The sequence below is a fragment of the Macrobrachium nipponense genome, chromosome 31, assembly GCF_015104395.2.
Source record: "Macrobrachium nipponense isolate FS-2020 chromosome 31, ASM1510439v2, whole genome shotgun sequence".
Classification (NCBI taxonomy): domain Eukaryota; kingdom Metazoa; phylum Arthropoda; class Malacostraca; order Decapoda; family Palaemonidae; genus Macrobrachium; species Macrobrachium nipponense.
Genome location: NC_061093.1, coordinates 33502546 through 33525313, shown reverse-complemented (window position 1 = coordinate 33525313; position 22768 = coordinate 33502546). Strand labels below are relative to the sequence as shown.

The 22768-nt window shown below is 36.6% G+C and overlaps 2 protein-coding genes across 3 annotated transcripts in view; both read left to right on the top strand.

Annotated features, from left to right (window-relative positions):
* The first annotated feature begins 5342 nt into the window (after window positions 1-5342).
* LOC135206751 (alanine--tRNA ligase, mitochondrial-like) overlaps window positions 5343-22768 on the top strand; it is a 55440-nt gene continuing 38014 nt past the window's right edge. Inside the window, exons 1-4 of one of the 2 annotated variants that reach the window (XM_064238244.1) lie at window positions 5343-5581; window positions 19220-19420; window positions 20214-20387; window positions 20759-20904. In XM_064238244.1, coding sequence (XP_064094314.1) covers window positions 19220-19420; window positions 20214-20387; window positions 20759-20904 — 521 coding nt within the window. In that variant the 5' untranslated portion in view covers window positions 5343-5581. Of the gene's footprint in view, window positions 5582-13770; window positions 17351-19219; window positions 19421-20213; window positions 20388-20758; window positions 20905-22768 lie in introns of those variants that run through there. The other variant, XM_064238245.1, reaches the window with a different exon arrangement.
* Window positions 7991-16774, top strand: LOC135206818 (mRNA-decapping enzyme 1A-like). The gene is made up of 2 exons (XM_064238308.1): window positions 7991-9267; window positions 16654-16774. The coding sequence occupies exons 1-2, from the start codon at window positions 7991-7993 to the stop codon at window positions 16772-16774; spliced, it is 1398 nt and encodes a 465-aa protein (XP_064094378.1).

Below are 22768 nucleotides of genomic sequence, written 5' to 3'. Positions count from 1 at the left end.
TTTTAATTATTCCTTCCAAAATCAATATCCTTCAGTTTTATTCCAATATCCTAACTGTTATGTAAATGGACATACAACCCAGGTTGACAAAAACGACAAAAAAAATTGCTACACATGAAAAGTAAATTTTAAAAAACACATGAAAGTATTTATTCAAAATGGTGAAAAAAATGGGTTATGATTGGTTATAAAAGACACGAAACCTTGGCTCGGAGGTTTGATACAAAGATGAAAATGTTCCAGCTTGTGCATACCTAGTATCTCGTTAATAGAAGTTCACCATGGATACGGAATAACAAGAAGATAAAGAGCAAGCTGCGCGTACCTGTTAAAAACTGCATTGTCTTAATATGGTGCCATGAAACGCATATTCATCACTCATCATCATCGTCGTGTGTTTCAGGGTAGGTAAGTATACCATATGCAGACCAAGGTATATTTTTGAATTGGTCATAATATTCGCAGTGTTGCGAATATTATAGCTCTACTAGGCCCATCGTCTTATATTATGGCAATTATGATGACTGATTTCATTTATCCATAATGTTTTGCAAACTGAAGTTCTTACCGTAACGACTTCCGTCTTTGATTATGGGAGTTCACAGTATTGAGTATTCATTCACGGTTGGTAGAAACAATACTATTTTATTTCAATATATTCTTAGCTTGGCCGGTCGAAAGTAAAGGACAGAAATGATAGCGGTTTGAACATCCCACAAATAAGCATCTTACTCCTGTCCAGCTGGCATTCCCTTAGGCTATCTAAGGAGATTCCGTCTTGAGCGAACGTCTATGACCATTTTATCTATGACTTTCTTTCACAGACAGGAACAGAGTGCACCAACGGAGCTCTGTCTATTACCTAAAGAACGCATTACGAATTCTTTTAAAGGAGAAGTGTGCAAAACAAATAGTATGGTAAGGTAGGGAGGGACAAAATTTACAACCAAACTGAAGACTGGTCAATTTCAAGCAATCAAAAGTATGACCCCATCACTAGAAGATAACCTCATGACAAATTACTCAAATTCAGGCCTATCCCAAGTATAATCTTAAGATATTCAGAACGCTGCAAAACGTCATCAGTGATAGGAAAAGGAAAGGACAATGCACCAGAAACATCTATAGGCTGGGCTAGAGCAATTGGATAAAAATGCTGGTCTGTACGCAAGGATGATATGTTTAAATGGCCATAAAGCAAGAATTGAAAGAAAAATCCTGATAGCGTAAATGAAGCATACTGTAACGAATTCGAATGAAGATTCGTCCAGAATCCCATGAAAAAGAGAGCCAGAGACGATAAAAGAAGTAAGCAACAGGTGCAGTTTTATTTAATTTTAGGGAAGCACACACTCATTCCGCCAAGATATATCATTTTTAAGGCAATGACAGAAATGACGTCCAATTGTAAAAATTGAAAACAAAGACAATTTGGAACAAAGTAATCTGAATGGCATTTATTTTAACTATTAACAGCATCATGTAAACGCAACATCGGCCTCTGTGAATTTGACACAAAGCTACGTGTATAAAAACCAAAACCCATTAGCTACAAAATTGCTACCATGTATTAAATACCCTATTTATAAGTATGAGATATTTTCCCGTCAAAGAATGCAATACAACAGCAACGCCACTAAGCACACAGTACTATACGATAGATCTATAGGAAAATAGTAAACAGTATACCTATACTTGAACTGGAAGCAGTGCGTAAGGTTCCTTTAATATACACGAGTCTTGAAACTGACTAATATATATATACTATATATATATATATATATATATATATATATATATATATATATATATATATATATATATATATATATATATGTGTGTGTGTGTGTGTTGTGTGTGTGTGTGTGTGTATTATATATATATATATATATATATATATATATATATATATATATATATATATATATCTCTTTCACCTCTAAGAAGCTGGACTTCGACACGTTCGTCAACCCCTCACTCGGGAATAGCTACAGTACAGTGGCTTGCCCCTATAGATAAGAGCAACCACGAAAGCAATGGTGTCCTGGGGGTATTAACAAAACTGAAGCTCATTTCCATGACTTGTGCATGGTTGACATCAAAGAAGGATTCAGTTTGGTTACGCTGGTGAAAGTACAGGCAAAGGACTTTGCTGAACCTAATGTTTCTGGTAGTGTATAGTACTAGTGTTGTTTTCCTAGTCCATGTCTGTTTTAAGCTTAAACAAATGCCTTCTAAATAAACAACAGTGTGCTACTGCATCCGGCCATTTCTAAAGAACACCCTTCTGACAGTGGTTAATCTCCCATTTCTCCTACTTAAAAAATGTATCTTCATCTGAACCAGTGAAAACAGACATTTCTTTAAGATTAACTAATGTTCTGAGGTTTCCAAACACAGCTTTGTATGCCGACAAAGAAATATATATATATATATATATATATATATATATATCTATATAGTTTATAACACAAAAGAAAACACCCGATTGTGTCTATTCGTGGCTAATTATTATACATAAACATTTAGCTTCCTTTCGCTGAGTGTTATTTTCATTGTTGGTCTGACGATTTCCATTAGACGAAAGTAATATATCGCCAGTCAATTTTCCACTTTTCCTCTCAAGGCTATATGCACTTTATTTCAACAACCAAGTTTCCACAGAATAAATTACCCAAATATGAAGAAGAGAAATAAAAATAAATTATACGTCTAGGGAATAAGTTGTTCAACCTAATGGGGATGGCTTGAGATGAAAAACAAGATGATAGTTTTTACTGCGATATTCATTTATATATATATATATATATATATATATATATATACATATATATATATATATATATATATATATATATATATATATATATATATATATATATATATATATTCTTATGTATTGGAACACGGCCTTGTAGACCCCAATCGTAATTTACAAATATTAGAGGGAAAAAAATGGAAATAGAGGACTTTTGATTTACCTTAGATAACTATAGAAGGGATTGATTTGATTAGTTTACTCTAGAAGGTCGCCATTGAAAACCAGCTAATTAACTCACATTACATTTATTTACAAGAGGCCGTTGAATGGCCTGGGATAAGGCAAGGCAATTTGGCAACACGTGGACCACTCCTATCTCTCACAATAGGGGAGAGCTGGCCAAAATCAAATTTACTTCAATGCTGGTTTCCAAAATGGATCATAGGTATCTTGCGTTAAGGAAGCACTTGCGAGCAAGGAAACATGACACGTGACTCAGCAAAAATCTGGAAATTTGTCCCAGATTAGACACAAAATAAAATAAGGACTTCTTGCACTATAATTCAGCTACAAGGGCAGTCACTTTTATTTAACACACACTGGGGGAGGAACTCTAGTATTTAAATGAAATATTCAATGAAGACTTAATCTTGAACAGGTCACAGGGGTAACACATGCCCCGATGATGACAAAGGAATTTCAGTAGAGAGGTGATAAAAGGGAGATTTGAAATGGAAATAGCAAGATTCGTCTTGGAGGAACAAGACTGGTTGGATTTTGCACTTTTGAGACGTACCTTTAATCCTTAGAGTCTTGAACATGTGTCGTGATGTATGAAGGGGGGCTCCAACCAGCAGGGACGATACAAAGGCTGACTTCCAGTCAGAGAGTGGACACGTCTGTCCTACAGGAGCAACTAGCATGGACTGAGGCCGCATCAGAGTATTTTTGAATGGCCTGGGCTGCACACACAGCCTCTGGCATTGTCTGGAAAGATGCGAAAACACAACCAGCAAATTTGGGGGGAAAGCCTATATAACCCTGTGACCTGCCTTTATTATTTCTCTAGGCCTATGGTTAATGGCTTATTTTCTCGCCCCGCTACTAACAGAAATGCCGATCTCTGGCCTTCTTTGTGGTTCCCGCCTAAAGTCAGCTGATTAAGAGAAAAATGGCTGCTCTTCTAGCAATTGAATAATTTAAATATCTGCTGGGTTGATGGGGGGGGGCAGTTAATAAATGTAATAATATAATATATATTTATTATAGTATAAGATATATCTAATATATAATATACATCTTATATATATATATATATATATATTTTTATCTATATATAGATAGATAATATGATAGATAGAGTGATAGATAGATAGAGAGGAGAGAGAGAGAGAGAGAGAGAGAGAGAGAGAGAGATAAAATTATTACTCTTTTGACACATTGTAGTGGCTTTCCAATTTGCATCTTGTCTACTGTTTTTGTCCCACAAAAAATGTATATAATACACATCAAATTCCCCTTGCCTTTTATTGAATCGAGTTGAATATTTGTGCATAAATGCCCAATGAAAGTAATCCTAGTTTTTTTTTTTTTTTTTTACCTAAAATTGTTGGGCTTTCCCCAAGAACAACTGGTATAATATTCTCCTCAACGCAAGGGTTTTACCCAGAGTATCAAATATTGCGTCACACAGCCTGTCGATTCAATATAACGTAATAATTTGGCAGTTGTGTAATTGCTTTCCTAAATGGATAAGCGCACAAGTAAATAGTATTCATCACGAAATGTTGAAATTACTGGGATTTGGGCAGTCACTAATATTATTATTACATTATGATTATGATTACTAGTCGGCCTGAGTTGGGAAGAGACATTTAATGTCTCTTCCCATATATCCTAAAGGCGACTGGAAATAATCACAGGTTAATACAGAAATATCAGTAAGTAAAATGTATGAAGACCTGTCAAGCTCATATTCTATGAAAATATCGCAGCAAACAAAATTATGACTAAGCCTGCCCCAGTCTCGGTTGGATCAACCCTGTTAAGCGTCACAGCCAACCAACTCGTTGTGCAATACTTTTGAAATTAGAATACTTTACTCCTCTTCGCTAGTCCATTTTCCAAAAAGATGTCGTTGCCATTTTCTTCTAAAATTGACCTCCGGATAGGTAGGGCCGTTAGTGCACATCATTACACTGTTGCATCAATTTTTGGTTCTTTGCGATGTCCCTTCATCCCGTAGCTGGAACCCTTTTCTCTCTTTTTACTTTAGGTACCTTCGTTCATATTCTCTTCCATCTCATCTCACCTTGCACCCTCTCCTAACAATTGATGCATAGTGCAGCTCAGCTGCGAGATTTTCCTCCTGTTACACCTTTCAAACCTCCTTTACTTTCAATATTCCTTTCATCGCTGAATGACCACCTGGGTCCCAGCGCTTGGCCTTTGGCTAAGATTTTATATTCCAGTGCCAATTTCAATTTTCCCCATAGATGTCATTCGCCATTTTCTTTTGAAATTGACAGCTGTCGAAGTGGACACGCCTTTTTTTCCATGTAAGGGGGAAAATTTTGTTTCAGTGTATGCTGCGATGCTGCTGAAAGAAAGTCAGCGATAGCTTGGATTCGTAACTCAGTAAGGCTTGTTTGCTGCCGAAGCGACTGTCTTCAACGGAAAGCCTTCGCTCCTTCGGTAATGTAAACTAATAATTTGGGCCTTTCTGCTCCGACCGTATTGTGATGTTTAAAGTGTGCAGCAGTTATTTGCCGAATTGAAGAGTTGTACCTTTGATATTCACAAGTTTCTGCCGGAATTGAGGTGAGTATAGCAAGTGTCATTTGAGTCGAGGGTTGACATTTGTATTTGGAGTGTTGTGGGTTCGATTCCCTCGCCTAGCCTACCTACCTACCCATCTATCTGGCCTGACCAGAGCCGAGGCCCAAACAATTCGCCGATGACGATCGTTTCCTTCTCAGTCGGTTTTGTTCTATGGGCCTTTTTGGACTGGAGGTTCGTGCTCTGTATTCTAGGCCAGCTGTAACATGTCTATAAATGTATTCTCGTGAATGTCGATCAGCTGGGTGATGTTCGATGACAACAGCAGGCTAGGGTTGCCCAAGCTTGTGACAGCAAGTGAGGAGGACTGTAAGTGGGGCGAAAGTGGAGTAGGGATACTACCTAGTACATTGAACATGGGCCAAACCTAACCTTTCCTAGAATGTCATGTCTTGACCTAGCCAAATATTACCTTCCTAACCTGACTTCAGGCTACATGCCTGGCCTGATTTGGGCCTGGCTTCACCCCAATTGGACCACCCAAGTACACTGAATAGGGTAAAATACCTAATGGCTGGCCTCTATACTAGCGCAACCACCTTCCTATAAAAGTACTTTAACACGTCTTTTAACCCAGGATATTGATGTTAGTCGAGAGCCAGTGTCCGTCGAAGCGATACATTGAGACCTCTACTTTTGTCTCGAAGTAAGTTTTTTCTTCCAAGTCACAAATTAATGCCATAATTTACAATTTTCGGGAATGTAGTCGTGCTATGGTAGAGGTGGCTGCTAGGTAGCCATTTGGTATTTTACCCCAGAACTTTCCTTCCTAACCTGACTTAAGGGCACTATGCCCTGACCTGGCTGCAGTTGGGGGCCCTTTGGGGTGAGGTGTTCCTTCCATGGACACCCCCTCAAATAACACTTTACCCTTTACCCTTCCCTGCTTGCTACCCCTCAAAGCCTTGCTGTAGCTAATCCTTTATAGAAATCATTCATGGCTGAGCTTAGGGTATTGTAAAATTATGAAATTTTGGTTTACAGTAATGTTTTACGCACCAAATAAAAGCAACCTTGTAGGCAATGACTGGTTACAGTGGTGGGGGGACCCTAGTAGGAAGAAATATTTTGTAGGGAGGGATAGGAAGAGAGAGAAAACAAGTGAAACAGGGATATAGGTACAATGCCAAATCTTAAAATGATTGAGTAATCATTCCCTTCACCTAACCTGACCCAGATGTGTGATTTCTTTCTGGGGTTTTCCCATCATTGTCAGTCCTTAGCATGTTGCAGTGGGTTAATTAAGCATTTTGACAGAAGTGAATAACAAATGCTTCATAATCACAGCTAACTTGTGTAATTGAAAATGACTGCACAGTATACGTATAACTTTTCAGAACAAGGGCTATAGTATGTTGTTCAGGGTTTGGCACAAAAATTAAATTGGGATACGTTTTTAAAAACATGTTTAAAGAAAGAATGTGTAACAAAAATGGAAAGAACCTTTAGAACCATCTTGACACCACTTTGAATTTGTACTATTGCTGAAATAATAGATAAAAGAACAGATAATATCTGTTCAAAAGTTAAAGTTACATAGCCAAGCAGAAGACATAATTGAGTGGATGAAAAGTAAATGGCAGAAAACAGTATACGTAGTTTGGTCAAGGGGATGTTGCAGTGAACGTTTAGTTCCATCTTCTCTGGAATACTTAAGACACATTAGTGAAACCCTTCTACAGGATCAGAAATGCATAACTTCTTGAATTATTGTGAAGAACTTGTATAGCACAGTATCTTTTGAGTTGGGGGAGGTTTTTAGATAATATATTTATATGGAATTTTTCTGACACACAATTTGGGTATAGTTGTGTGTTTTTTAACAGATGTAATTGTGGTAAGGAAAACATTTTTGATTAATATGAATATTTTATATCAGTTTTCCAAATGACTGATGCATGTGTATTTTTTAAATCCTTTTTTCAAATTGTAATACTGTATGGCCTTAATGCTGAATTGATGATACAGTACTATAGTATATTTGGAACTGGTCCATACCGTGGAATATTGGGATTACTCAGCATTCGGTGTCATTGTAATTAAAGTAATGTCAGTTATGAATTGATTAAGTGAATCTTTTGTATAACTACTTATATATAACTTAGTGGTAATGGTTGTGAATGAGGACACAAGAATGCCTCCCTCTTAGCAAATGCTGTTTTGGTTATCATCAGAAAGTTATGAAAAAAATTAAATTTAAATGTCTAAAGTGTGTCTTATCATCTTCAGTCTTTTGTTTCGTGATGTATTTCAACCTTTACTTCATATGGGCTACAGGTTCTTGCTAAGCTATTAGGTAGGTTCTTTTATTCACATTCCTAGTCTTCCCTTTTTAAGTTGATTAGAGCCCTAGCATTTTAAAGATACTGAGTGTACCCTATTTTCACAGGTATGGAGCGGGACCAAATCAGACTGAATTCTGTAAGAAGAATTGACCCTCATGTGGCACAGATTGTGGATAGTGCCAATCGAACAGCTTTATATTCATATGAACTTGAGAAATCATGGTCCAAAACTGATGTAGAAGGCACACTTATGGTCTACTCGAGAGCTGCACCTCCTCATCATATGGTAACCATTATTAACAGGCTAAATAAATCAAATTTCATTGAACCTCTCACCTCAGCTTGTGACTTACAAGTTAAACCTCCATATCTCTTGTTTAGGAACACGAAAGGGCTTATATATGGGATATGGTTTTCTGAGGCGGATGATGTGCCTCGGATAGGAAATGCCATACAAGAAAACATGAAAGATGATGTAACAGCTGCTCCCCAGCCAGCTGCATCTGATATAATGGCAGATCCTGCTGTTGCAGTTGCCGGAGCACCCGGTGGTGATATCATAAGCATGCTTTCTCGTGCCCATGGAGAGTTTGAGAGTAAACGACAAGAACCACGCAGTATGGCCACTGGAGCTACCCAAATAAATAATGATCTTGTAAAACCTTCCCCACTTAGAGTTCAAGCAGGGGAGCAGAATACTGTTGCAGACTTTTTTGCCAAGGTATCGGGAGCACAAGCTGGTGGTACCATTGGTGGTACCGGTTTACCTTCTCCCTCTAGTACAGGACCTGTAGATTCTTCAGGAAATGCAACTTCAGGAACCCACCCAGTATTGCAAAAATTATTCCAGGGTGCAGTTGCAGTTGGAGGCCAAGCTATGGTACAGCTTCCAGCTGGTGCCAACGTACAGAATCAGCAGGGAGGAACGAATCCCATTCCCATTCCTGGTTCTGGAGGACAAACTCACCATCCCTCAACTTTGTCTTCAAGTGTGCCTGGAGCTCCAATATCTTTACAAGAACTAGAAGGAAGATTTAAAGATAATTTGAGGATGTCTAACCAGGCAAAAGATGAAGATGCTTCTCAGCTTAATCCACATTTAAAGGCTCAACAGTCCCAACCACACCTTTACACCCAGCAGCAGTATCAGCCATCAGAACCGTCACTGTTGTCTCCGCAAGTCTTTACTAGTTCTCGAACTTGTGAGCCATCATTACATGAAACTCCCCCAACGGATAATGTTGGTCCTCGCAATTTTCCAGGTTTACTTACCCCTGGTAATGCTACAACTATGGACATGAGACCGTTGAATGGATCACAAGAATCTTTGCATGATGGAATTACTTCAATTGCATCACAGATCACACCCTTAACTCAAGAACAGTTAGTACAGGCTTTTACACTGCTTTTAAAGAAAGACGATTTTGTTCGACAGTTGCATGAAGCATATGTGCAAGCGCTAAATCAATCTTTGAAGGGGTGTTTGTAGGTAACCAAAGCTTTCATAGAGATGGAATATTTCAATTTGTTTGTTTCGTATTATGCTTTTGCATTTTCGTGTACATGAGAGCGGTCAAGTACGCTTGATCATTGAATATACTAGACATAGTTACTAGACGTGGGAATATGAGAGATGAAATGTATATTTTTAGTACGGTTTTACAGAAGATAATGCTGTACTCTGGGTGGATAATGCTGGCTTCTTTATCACTGTATTTAACCATCATAATAACCAGCCTTCATGAATGTTGTTTGGTTTTGTGTTGCAGTTGAATTCCGACTTGTAGGTGGCATTATTAAAGTTCTTGCAATATTTATGACTACAGTTATTGTGTGATTTACATTTTGTCTTGTCCATCTGTTTTAGCACAAATATTTCTTTCCACGAAGTAATAAGTTCAGGCTTGATAACTACTGTGTAAACATTGTAGTTACCACTGCTTCTGCTCTTATGGTAGAAGGATGGGTTTTATTCTGAATATAACTTATACAAGGCATACCATGATGAGTGATATTCATGTAATATAGTAACTGATATGCAGCACATTGCATTTTGGTATGAACCATAGAGGTGAGTGTTATCAAAATCTTAGCAACATTTTTTAAAAATTCTAGCCTGGTTGGTGCATGTAAATGAAAAAATTTATGTACAGTATTTTATTGTTGGACTTAGAGCAGCAGTATAGGGTTTCTTAATTCCCCACTGTATTTCATTAGAGTATTATTATTATCATTATTATTTTTATTATTATTATTATTATTGCTGTAATAGTGGAAAAATTACAGTTGAATCCAAAAAGTGGCCTTGTGAGGTTTGTATTTTTCATTAAGTTATAGTTTTTGTGCTGGAAATGTTACCTCTTCATTTATATTTTCATTTGTGCCGTTGATGAGTGTTTTGGGAATCAAGTAGGGGACAGCTTCCATTGTTCAACTTTGTATCTTCAAAGTTTACAAGACATATATTAACCTGGAAAGGATTGTGTGTTTAGCTTCTATGTTATTTTAGATGGATTTTTGGAACATATTTGCTTCTCGCAAGCAGTTATCTGGACTGGAAAGTTTTATCATTTAATTTTTATGCAGTTGCTTAGGTTTTACAATTAACGAGATTTTATGGTATTCTCAGCTATACCAAAGTTTACCATAAGTATTGAAAGAAAGACATTTTATAAAGTTTACATTTGTTCTACAGATGATTTTTTTATATTGACAAATATAAAGAGTTCTTTGCTTTGCTTGAAAATATTCTCTATGGGCTTGAATTTTTGGTACAGTGGTTGATATGTACATGAAAGGAAGTATAGATATTTATTTTTTCTTAGTTTGTTAATTTATTGGTTTCATCTAGTGAGCTGAATATTGAGGTGAAGATAATTTTGTCTATGCAAGTATAGATACATTATTTGAACATTCCCATTGCATCAGTGTTACACTCATGAACTGGTACTTTTTTCATATCCATTCTTGTAGAAACTTTCAAGAGTTTCACTCTAGATCTGGAGTACTCTTGAATAATTCAAAACAGCTAAATGGTTTGTTATATCTGTTTTCAGCACTGAACTAAACACCAAGTATTGTAATGAATTATTCCATATTTATTTGAATTACTTGAACTAGAAAGATGAAAGTCATATACTGTAGTAGGTCTTAATTTGTCTGAAGAAGCCCAGCATTGATTCTGTCTAAAGTGTGAAAAAGAAGGTGTTCATATAGTTGACATAAAGTGGATTGCCTATTTTTGTACTGGTAAAATTCATATTTTATTTGATCACTGTACTGTAATTTTAGTTGTTTTCATGGCATGGGTCATGATGATCAAAAAGTTTGTTTTATAGATAATTATTGATATTCTCAGATTTGCTTTTTAGATTATGGATTTGTTTCTGTAATGAACAGTCTTTAAAAGATGTATGATACATTTTAGAGTATACTCAGTATCTTAACATACCCTATTATAATGGGAAAATGTGCATTATTGTAGCAATTAGAATATGCATTGATTAGAGGAAATAAAATTACTGTAGTACATGCAGTGTTGTAGGAAACTCAAAAGATTTCTTTATACAAGACAGTACAGTTCATCAGTTTTGTCATATTGTGAACTCCCTCCTAAAATTTCTATTACTGTATATTGAATGTTTTAGTTGAACGGATTATCATTTCGCTTTATTGAATTGTAACTAAATTGATTTTGTGACATTAACTTTTCAACAGTTTATGTAATCTAGTTTATATATTTTTGTTTGAATATCTCAAAATTACTGCTGGCTTGCAGTTCATTAACTAATATTGTTAGAATGAGACAAATTTTTAAGTAAAGCAATTTGAACATCTCTCTATTGACCAAGTTCAACTACATAAATTTGGACATATTGGTTTGATCATATTGTGCTTCAGTTTACAGAATATAACAACTGTATCCTACTTTTCAGATGAGTTTATAGTGCAAATGTTGTTAACAAGTATTATGGTAATCATAATGTTTGATATCGTTATTGTCACAACTCATCATGGTTAGGCATTGTCATCTGTGCCAAGAGTTATAAACGATCTCTGTGTACCAGTCTTTGCGCAACTTGTTAAAAAACTTGATATTGTACAGTAGTCTTGATGACAGCTATTCATTAATGTACAAGAATATTAAAAGCCATATGAAATAAATGATATAAAGAGGCCATTTTCACATTAATTTAGAGACCTGTGTCTTAGGTAACATGAAAGGTGTTTTTCTGGAAAATAGGGGGCCGCCTTTGCACTCCTACTTGATGAATTATTTTTTAATCAAACTGGAGACCAATATCTGTAACAAACTACATAAAGTGGTAGAGGAAATGGTGAACTCAGGTAATATTAAAAAAAATCATTTGATTAATCATCCCAACTCAGTGTGGTTTCAGAAAAACAAGATCTTCACTTAACCCATGTCACTTAGATTATCATAATTTAAAAAAAAAATTTTCTAATAAAAACAAAATACTGCAATAATTTTTCATGTCCAAAAGACTTGTGATACCACCTGGAAAATGCTCTATTGAATATCTTCCAAACCCCTAGCCCCTTGGTGATTGGATGGTTGACTTTAAAGAACGATTACTTAGATTCAGAACATAACTTGGCCCTAAGTAATTGGTTTTAACTTAAATCAACTAGACTGTCATCTTTTACCTACTTCATTTGTACATTTCCAACAGGATTGTCCATTAATTGCTGATACAAGTATATTGTTGAATATAAATTAGTTTACCTCAGAATAAGGAGGAGGGTTAGAGTCAACCAATAGATTTTGAGTAGCTGACATGGTTGAGCAAGAATGATGGCAGTGCTGGTTCTGATTTTGACAACTGGTGAGTATCTAGGAAGTTCTCTCAGGATGGTCACTTTTCTGACAACATTTATCTCATGTACTAGGTCTTCTTGGTGGTTGAGGCTGACCTAGATGAAAGTCTGACATATTGCTACTATGCAAAAGTAACTTTTTGCTTGAAGGTGGTAAACAGGCAATGGCTAAGGATATTAATGTGGATACCCTTCCCAACCATATTGGGAAATATAACAGGAAAGGAAAGAAACTTCAGAGCTGATCTAACACTCATTCATTTTGACCTCTAATATATAGTATTATATATATATTATATATATAGATATATATATATATATAATATCTATCTATATATATTATATATATATATATATATATATATATGGAGCAAATAACTTATTACAAAGTTTATGTTCAACATATACAAAAATAAATGTTTAATTGAGAGAACTGCTGGATCAGTCTCTATTTTTCAAAATATCAAAGAAATTCAAGGAGGTAAAAATCAGATATGTTTAATCATATCCAAGGGATGGTAATTCCATCTTATGCTGAAGAGTTGACAGTAACTACTGTATAGCTGAACGTGTGTCCATGGACTAGATATATATCAGATCTCACAAGAAACTCAACAGTAGAGTAGTACAAATTGTAGAAATTAAGTTCACTGGACCAAAGTACATGAGACAATAAGTCTTTTGCCATAATAGAAAACTACACCCGTGCAATGTGTTATGCTCCAAATCAGACGTAGCAAAGAGTTATGTACATTTTGCGGGGTCTGAAGATCTTACCACAAACTGGATTTGCATCAACTGTGGAAGATCTTACCACAAACTGGATTTGCATCAACTGTGGAAATCAAACGTGAAGATCTTCCACAAACGGTTTGCATCAACTGAAAGGATTTCTAACGCAACAACTGTTAAACACACTGTTACCACAAACTGGATTTGCATCGACTGTGTACTTGCACGTAATGCTAAGTCAAAAAATGTTCTTCCACAGGTATAACTGTTCTTGGTGAGTGGAGACATTATCAGAACTGGTAAAAACCAATCATTGGAATAGGAAGGTGACTAGAAAGTACAAGATAGTACAAGAAATGCAGGACAAAACATTTCTGGAAATTGCTACCACTGATATGGAATTAATGTACATATATACATACTATACTAAAACCAGCCAATAATTAAGTCTCTGCCAAGTTTAGAAAAGAAGTAAAAAGAGGAAGAATAACTTCTTGGAGGCAAAATGTCCTGGATGTACCAGAGATACTCTGTCATGGCAGGTAATACAGATTCTGCAAAATCAAATTTGTCTGGTGCACCAAGATATGCCGTTCTGTATAATGGAAACAGAATTCAGGGTATTTTTTTAACTTTACGAGTGAACTAATATACAAGTTTTCTAAGATACGAGCCGGCGCACTTGCGATTTTTTGTTTTAAGAAGCAAACCGAGATTTGAACTACGAGCCTGGGAGACCATCTCCCAATGCGTCTGCCATTGCCAGCACTGAGGTGTGCAATCTCGTTTAGTTCATGTGGTTACCTTGCCTTGTGAGCATCTCATAGCATTTCTTGCTTTGTTTTCTTGCTGTCCCTGTAATTTGGGACATTTCTTAGTTTTCACTATGGGTCCTAAGAAAGTGAGTGTCAAGACCAGCAATGAGAAGAAGATAAGGCCAGTTACCTTGGATATGAAGCATGAAATCATGGAAAAACATAATCAAGGTGTGCGTGTTATAGACTTGTTGAGGCAGTAGGACTGGACTACTTCTACCATCTGTATCATTTTGAAGCAGAAGGAATCAATAAAGGCTATAACACCAACCAAGGGTGTTGAGATTATTTCAAAACTCTGGATCCCTGCCCATGAAGAGATGGAGTTGTTGTTGGTGTGGTTGAATGAGAAGCAACTCGCAGGAGATACCATGACAGACAGCATCATCTGTAAAGCCTGGTACACACTATGCCATCACGTATCAGCCATGTGATGCAGTAGTGGTGTTGAAAAAAATTAATAGCGGCCAAACTATACTGCAACACTGCTCACTTGTTTTCGCGCGCAAGCTGCTCAGTTGTAGTTCAGCTTTCATCAAGCCAGGATGCCAGCCAATGATGTACTTTGCCAGGAGACTCTACTGTGGGGTATAGTTTCTCTGTGCTGGAAAAAAGAAACTTTTGAGGAAGAAACGTAGTACCTTGTGGTGTAAGCAATGGCTTTCTCGGTGACCTCTTAAGGGAAGCTTCAATGAAATATTTTTGGAGCTACAAGTCGAAAATCCAACAGACTAAAAATTACACAAGAATGCCAATCCCTGCATTTTATAAATTGTTGGAAAAAAATTGAACCATATATTTGTAAGCAGGACACCAGCTTTTGAGACAGCATATCACCAGGAGCTCGTTCTTGCAGTAGGAGGATCGTATGCAAGCCTCCAATAATCAACCAAGATTTCAAAACAGAGCCTCAGTCTAATCATCCCCAAAACTTGTGAAGCCATCTATAATGTCCTTAGGGAGGATTATTTGAAAGGTTCAAATATAGGTACAAAGTACACTAATATTTTTTTATTACAGGAAACGCAGCTCATCAAAACACCATAACTTCTGAGCTCCAGACTTCTGTGATGATTTGATTGGAGACATTTCCCTGTAGAATTGTGTCTTCAGGGTGTGCAGCTTTTTAGTAATGTCTTCATTCCTCAATGTACAGTTTACAAAACTCGATAACTCTGATTTTATGGTTTCCAAGCTTGCACTCCTGATGTTTCTCATCTGGTTATGCTTGCATTTGATGTTCCAACTAGATGGATGTTCCTTCAGTAATTTAATAAAATGTAGTGTTAGTCCTTGTCCTCTCAAGGGGTTTGGCGGGTGGTGGTGAGTGGACATCCTTCCCCTCTGAACGTTGGTGCAACACTGAGCTGCGCAATGAAATGGCTCAGCCCCAACAACCCGTTGGTGATGCAGCTTCGTGTTGAAAAAGCCGTTTTTCAACGCATCCATCTAACACTGTGTGCATCATGATGCATAGTGTGTACGGGGCTTAAGAAGGGAGGAGATGTCTATTCAGATTTGTTGTGGAAGACGCCAGGAACATCAACACATGAAGCATCAGAAGAGTTATTCAAAGCCAGTTGAGGCTAGTTTGATAATTTTAAAAAGAGGACCAGCATTCACTCCATTGTCAGGCATGGTGAGGCAGTAAGCTCCGATGTGAAGGCAACTGGGGAGTTTGTTTAGAGTTTTGCCGAACTGGTAGAAGCCCAAGGATATGTCGCCCAGCAACTCTTTAACTGTGACGAGACAGGACTCCTCTGGAAAAAGAATACGGAGGCGGACCTATATAATGGTAGAGGAGAAGAGCTTGCCAGGCCACAAACCTATAAAGGATAGGCTAACCCCTGCGCTGTGTGCAAACGTGAGTGGCGACCGCAAAGTTAAGCCGCTACTACTTGTATATCACTCAGAAAACCCCAGAGCCTTCAAGTCTCATTAGATGACCGAAGAAAATCTGCAGGTTATGTGGAGGGCAAATTCAAAGGCATGGGTTGCCAGGGATATCTTCATCCAGTATGTGAATGTAGTTGTTGGTCCTACCATCAAGACTTAATTCACCACAAATAACTTATTCCTGAAAGCCCTTCTCATCCTCGACAATGCTCTCGCACACCCACCAACCCTCACAGACAACATCCAACCCTGTCCTGCATCCCATGGACCAACAGTTGATTTCAAATTTGAAAATGGTCTTCACCAAGTACCTGTTCAAGAGCTGCGTTGAGGTTCCAGATGCAACAAACCTCACCCTTCGAGAGTTTGGAAGGATCACTACAAAATCATTACCTGCCTCAAAATTATGAACATGGCCTGGCAGGGTGTTACAAGGAGGACCTTAAACAGCATGGAAAAAGCTGTGGCCAAGGTTGTGTCCAAACAGGACTTCGAAGGATTCGAACCTGAAGAGCTACTGGTGGAGAATATTGTCCCTTAGAAAGACCAAGGGCCTGGAAGTGGATGAAGATGTTGATGACCTCGTCGAGAGCACAACGAGGAAATAACAACGGAGGAATTAAAGGAGCTACGTACAGCAACAGCAGTGTACAGAGGTTTTGCGGGTTTTGGAGGAGGAGGAGCAAGCGTTGGAGGAGGTTGCTACAAGTGAGGTTGAGGAAGTGTTGGGAATATGGGAGAAAATTGTTGTTTATTGAAGAGAAACACCCTGAAAAAGTAGCAACTGGTTATGTGTGTCTGTTTAACAACACTTGCCTGGGTAATTTTTTAAAAATTTTGAAAGACAGTAAGAAACAAACCTTCTTAAAGAGTTTTTAGCAAAAAAACCCTGCATGTGAAAGTGTTAAATGTGACAGAAAAGGCAAAAGTCAGTGAAGATGATTGAAAATAAAAAAAAATTTAAAAGTAGCAATTTAGTAATAAAATGTAGTGTAGTGTGTAAGTTAGATTTAGCAATGTAGCATTAAGTGTGTAGAGTAAATTAAGTTAGCGATAGAGCATGACATGAAAAAAAAAACCTTCTCTGTCAATCTCCTGCCTCCCACCTTCTGTGCCCACTGCTACACACTAGCCCACTCATATTGCTGCTCCACTTTCTTCAGCATCTTCGTGTGATCTTCAAGGTAAAGTACACTTAATAAAAGTTTTTTCTATACAATCACTTTTATTATGCAGTATTAATTTTTATATATATGGGTAATGTTATTTATAAAGTACATTTTTCATAGTAGTATTTGAAAACATGTAACAAAAAGAAATTGGTGCACTTTTAGGGGCTGGATGAGATTAATAGTATTACCATCAATGGAGAAATTTCGTTTGATATACGAGAAAATTGAGTCACGAGCTTGGTCACGGAATGAATTAAACTCGTATATCAAGGTCCCACTACTTCGGTAAATTAAGAAAGGGTGCAGAACTAATTTTAACAAACTTTGAAGAATTTGAGTGCATACTATAAAAAAAATTCTGTTTAAGAAAATGAACATGCTTTCTCCACTTGTAGCTCAGCTCTATGAAAAAAATAAAAAAATTCTCTTGGACTGATAATATACATGGTACAAGTAACAGAGTCATAATATCACAATTTTATGACCACCTTCGATTAAGAATCTTGCTTCCGAAAGAGAGGGAGAATACTGGAATTGTCCAGTAGCAAAGCCAAGAACTGGGTTTGAGTGAGAATATTACACTTAGGAAGTGGATTCCCGAACTCAAGCAAGATAGGTACAATCTAAATTGACCAAATTAACCATCCTTGCTATGGCTGAAGATGATGGATGTTTTACTGACCAAAGCAAAATTGAAACCAGGGTATCAGTGTTGGCTGTGCACACTTATTTTGATAGCTTGAGGATGCGCAAGTTGTTGCATGATTTGCATCACTACATAAATGCAAATGAATAGAAGATGACCAGAGTGGAAACGTTAAGGCTACTTCATTTCCAGGTTGAATAAAATTTGTATAGATTAGTAACCCATAATAAGGCATGGGCTTATCTTTCTGAATGGCAATAAAAGATTCAAAGCAAGCAAAGGAATACTTTCTCCACCCCCAAAAAATTTCAACCAAGTTGAATTTTTTAATGAAGTGATAGTTTCTGATTTGAGGTTCCAAGCATTGCCATGGTACTTTGAAGATTTGTGGAATGTGGAGGCCAAAAGAAGGACATACTAATTAAATGATGTAAGAATGGGTGTGATTAGTGTTAAGTTGGGTTGATGGTATTACAAGTGAGAAGGTGATATATGGAAGTGAAAGTTTGATTGGGTTGGTGACCAGTATTCGGAAGTTGATGTTTGTATTAGAAAAAGGTTCTATTTGAAGTTTGTATCCAAACTGCAAATACGAAAGGGTAGCCCTTCTTCAGTGAATATGACTCTCAGGCTTGACTGTATTCTCCAAGGTCCAGAGTATATTTTCCATTAATATCAATATAATACGTGTTATTTTTTTATTGGTATTTTTTATTCATTGTAAGAGGCACCACAATCAGCAGTGTAAGTTATCTTTGTCCACCTCCTTTATCTTTTTTAATTGACTTGTGTTGTGTGATTACTGCTCTCCTATCCAGTAAATAGAGCTGCATACAACACAGTATTTTCAAACATCATTTGTAATATGTTTATTATATGAACAATGAAAAGAAAAAAAAGGATAAGAAACTTTGTTTAGCAGACAATTTGTAACAATAACAGTGATACTTGATCAATTTCTTATATGTTAACAAAATTTTCGTAATTGGTTTCACCTAAATCATGCACATAAACACGAATCCCTGTAATTTATGCCAGCATGAAATGCAGGATTGCACTGTGCCCCCTTGATTTGCAGTTGTCAGAACAGGAATATTCTTACTATGTTGGAAAAAGGCTTAAAAATCTTTACTCAGGTACTTAATTTTACTGCTTGGTGACTGTTGATGCCCTGTTTTTCATAACTAGTACCTGTATTATAAGAAGTGTGTGATGATCTCATCTTTTTTTAACAGATGTTTCGGAAATTAAATTTTAGATGGATGCTACACCATCACAGGTGTGATGCAGTCAGACAGTTTCACTGGCCATCGCACCTAGTCAGAAGCACTTTCATCGATTTCTTCAAGAACCACAATCATCAGCATATTCGTTCAAGCCCCGTCATACCATGGAATGACGCCACACTAGCATTTGTGAATGCAGGGATGAATCAGGTGAATATTTAATATGAAAATAATAAATATATAGTATGATGTAGTGTAAGCTAGATAGATGCCTTCCAAGGGCGGAGACTTACAAGGAAGCTTAAATCTAACTTGCATCAGCAGTGAAGCCTCTTTAGTTATAAAATTCTTTTCAAAAATTGACATTTTCTAATTTTGATTGTTAAGTGTTAAGAAATTTTTTTGTAAGGGAGCATACTCTCAACCATATTCCTTTTACCATCCTATTTTTCAGCCTTTGTCTCTTTTGGTTATTATTGTTTACTATACATATTCTTTTCATTTTTTAATACGTAATTTTGTCTGTGGAAGATAACTTTGTAATTTGAAAGCCTCTCGATTATTCAGGTTTTCATTTTGCTTCATGATGCATTATTTGTTTGATGCACCTTCTAGTAAATGTCAAAGCTTATGCGGCAAAGGTGAATGATGCAAGTAAAACAAAGAATAAAATAACCAACCCATAACAGCTGATGAACATAAAATTAAATACAACAACTCTGCTAAAAACTACTACAGTACTTCAAATCATTTCATTTTCCAGACTACACTAGAAACTTTTTTGAAAACAGAAAAGAAACCATCAGGATTTTCTCCACCTCAGCTATCAAGATTATCCTGGATTTTCTCAACATTTTTCCAGTTTTAAGCTTTTTTTTTTTTTTTTTTTTTTTTTTTTAGTCATATGTACCGTAATTAAATTGTGTGATGGTCTTATCTTTTTATAATTTCAATACTGGACAGATTTCCAAGATTCTAATATGGCATTTTGTTATCTTTCCAGTTCAAACCTGTGTTCCTTGGGCAAAGTCTGCGACCATGTCCACGAGCCACAAATAGCCAGAAATGTATACGTGTCGGTGGTAAGCACAATGATTTACATGATGTTGGTCGCGATACGTACCACCACACTTTTTTCGAAATGCTTGGTAACTGGTCATTCGGAGATTATTTTAAGGTATTGTTAAAAAAGAGGTTATTTTGTACCGGAATTCCACTTTTTATTTCCTCTTTATAATTTTCTCGTTATAAGTTTATTTCATTTTTAATTTATGTAAGTCTGCAGCTTTTATATAACCTCCCACTGATTATATATTGTCATTTAATTACAGTTATTGGTTTGGAGTGTAAAATAGCATTGCATATTCATACAAGACCAGATTTATGTTTTATCACATAAAACTGAACCGCAGAATAGTTTGTAAAGTGAAAATTGTAAGGATAACAGATTTGATAACTGAAGTAAATTCAATCTAATTTTGTATGAAAAGTATACTACTTACATTATCAGATTAGTAGGTGTAGAACCTAATGTCATTTTAATTGCAGAAAGATGCATGTGCAATGGCTTGGAAACTTTTAACTGAAGTATACAAGTTACCACCTGACCGTCTGTATGTTACTTACTTTGGTGGAGACCCCGCATTGAATATTGGCTCTGACATGGAAGTCTGGGATATCTGGAGATCCATTGGGTATGTGCCACTATGACGAGTCTCTCTTTTACAGCTTCAATAACCTAGATGTTGTGATGCCAGTTTTAGAAGCTACAAATCAATCAATCATTCTGCTCTCTCTCTCTCTCTCTCTCTCCGTCGTCTATCATCGTCTCTTCTCTCTCTCTCTCTCTCTCCTCTCTCTCTCTTATCTCTCTCTCTCTCTCTCTCTCTCCTCTCTCTCTCCGCTCTCTCTCATCTCGCTCGCTCTCTCTCTCTCTCTCTCTCTCTCTCTCTCTCTCTTGTACTTTTTATGAGATGTGTACAAATATGAATGTTATTGCTTTTAAGAGCTTATTATTACCTCAGAGCTTCAGTTTTAGAGCAGACTGACAAAGAATTTGTAAAAAAAAGAGTAGTTCAGTTGCCACAAAGAGTTCCTTTACCCAGTCCCCTTCTGTTTCATGATAATGGTCTGGTAACACAGCAATGAAGCCTGTTTGTCTTGTAACAATGGATGTGAATGGTCGAGCTATTGGATGCCAATGTCCATATTTTCTAATTACTACTGTGGACAGTATTATAATGATATACGAATAATAGTTCACATTACCAGTGAAATGCGTTGCTGTTAAACAAATACAAAAATAGTATAGTAACAGAGCAATAAAAATAGCAATGGTAAAAATCATATTCAGTCCTTATTAACCATAATCGTCAGCCATTGTTCCATTTAGGTGTGGCTGCTGTAGGCATTTGCTGGAATCCTACTTTTGTTCACAGTAGATCATTATTTAGTGTCAATTTCAGAACTTTATTTGAATGGATACGCTTTGGATTTACATAATCCATTTATTTATAAAGTAATGAAATTATAAACGGCAAATACCAAGACCTATTCATAAAGGCAATTATGATAGCCTTTGACAGGTTACAATTTGGATGGCTTTGGGGAAAAATTATAGACCACCAGATGTATAAAGGAACTAATATATCCAGTGTGTAACTCATACTTGTTTTTTATTCGAGCCACTTCTCACCAGAGTAGCCTAGATGGAAATTTCTCTGGCCGGTATTGAACTCGAGTCATCCGAGTAACCACACACTTTAACCACCCTGATGATCCTTATACGTATATCAACCCAAGAGTGGATAAAAGGAAATGAGTTTTCATCTCGGCCTTTCGTCTTGTGGGATTCGTGACTGGCTTTCTTGTCGCTTCAGTCTCAAATTTGTTGACTATTTATGATCCCGTGGATTTGTCAGTTCAATGACTTCAAGATCCATTTTTGCTATTTTTGCATCCTTGTCCATTAATGTTTTTATTAATTTTTAATAAAAATTTAATTGAAACTGAATTTGATTAGTTTTTTGTGTGAAAATGAGCACCAAACTTCTCTTGAAGGGAACACATAAATTCAGTTGGCTACATCCACTATAATTGTTATTCATTCGTTTTCATGTTTAACAAGCATTGTTCCTTATTCCAGTAATGGCAGCTTTCTATTACCCTGACCCTTCCCTGATTAGAGCATCAGTGTCAATTTTTGCTTTTCTTCTCGATAGGATGAAATTAAATGACAGTCCGTTTAACCAACGGCTTCCCCCATCCCCTATTACCTATTCTCCGCCCCACCCTCCCTCCATCCTCAGGTAGCCCTGCAACCTCCCAAGTCACTCCTCACAAGATATGGTGTGGGGAAATCAGTAATACTAATATTTCAGCAGTCACATGACCATTATTTCCCCTCTTTTACAAAGCTCTGGAACTGCAGTCTAATAAGTTCTGTTTGCCTTTGTTTGAAGGTCAACCCTTAATATTTTATTATCTTGTTTCTTGTTCTTGATTTTTTTGGGAGTGGGTTTTGGTTTGGTCATAGCACCTAACTCATTCTCCTCATGA

Coding starts and splice junctions, on each gene's coding strand:
- LOC135206818 (XM_064238308.1), top strand. CDS start 7,991: ATGGAGCGGGACCAAATCAGACTGAATTCTGTAAGAAGAATTGACCCT. Junction 9,268..16,653: donor ACACCCTTAACTCAAGAACA/GTTAGTACAGGC, acceptor GTGTCCAAACAG/GACTTCGAAGGATTCGAACC.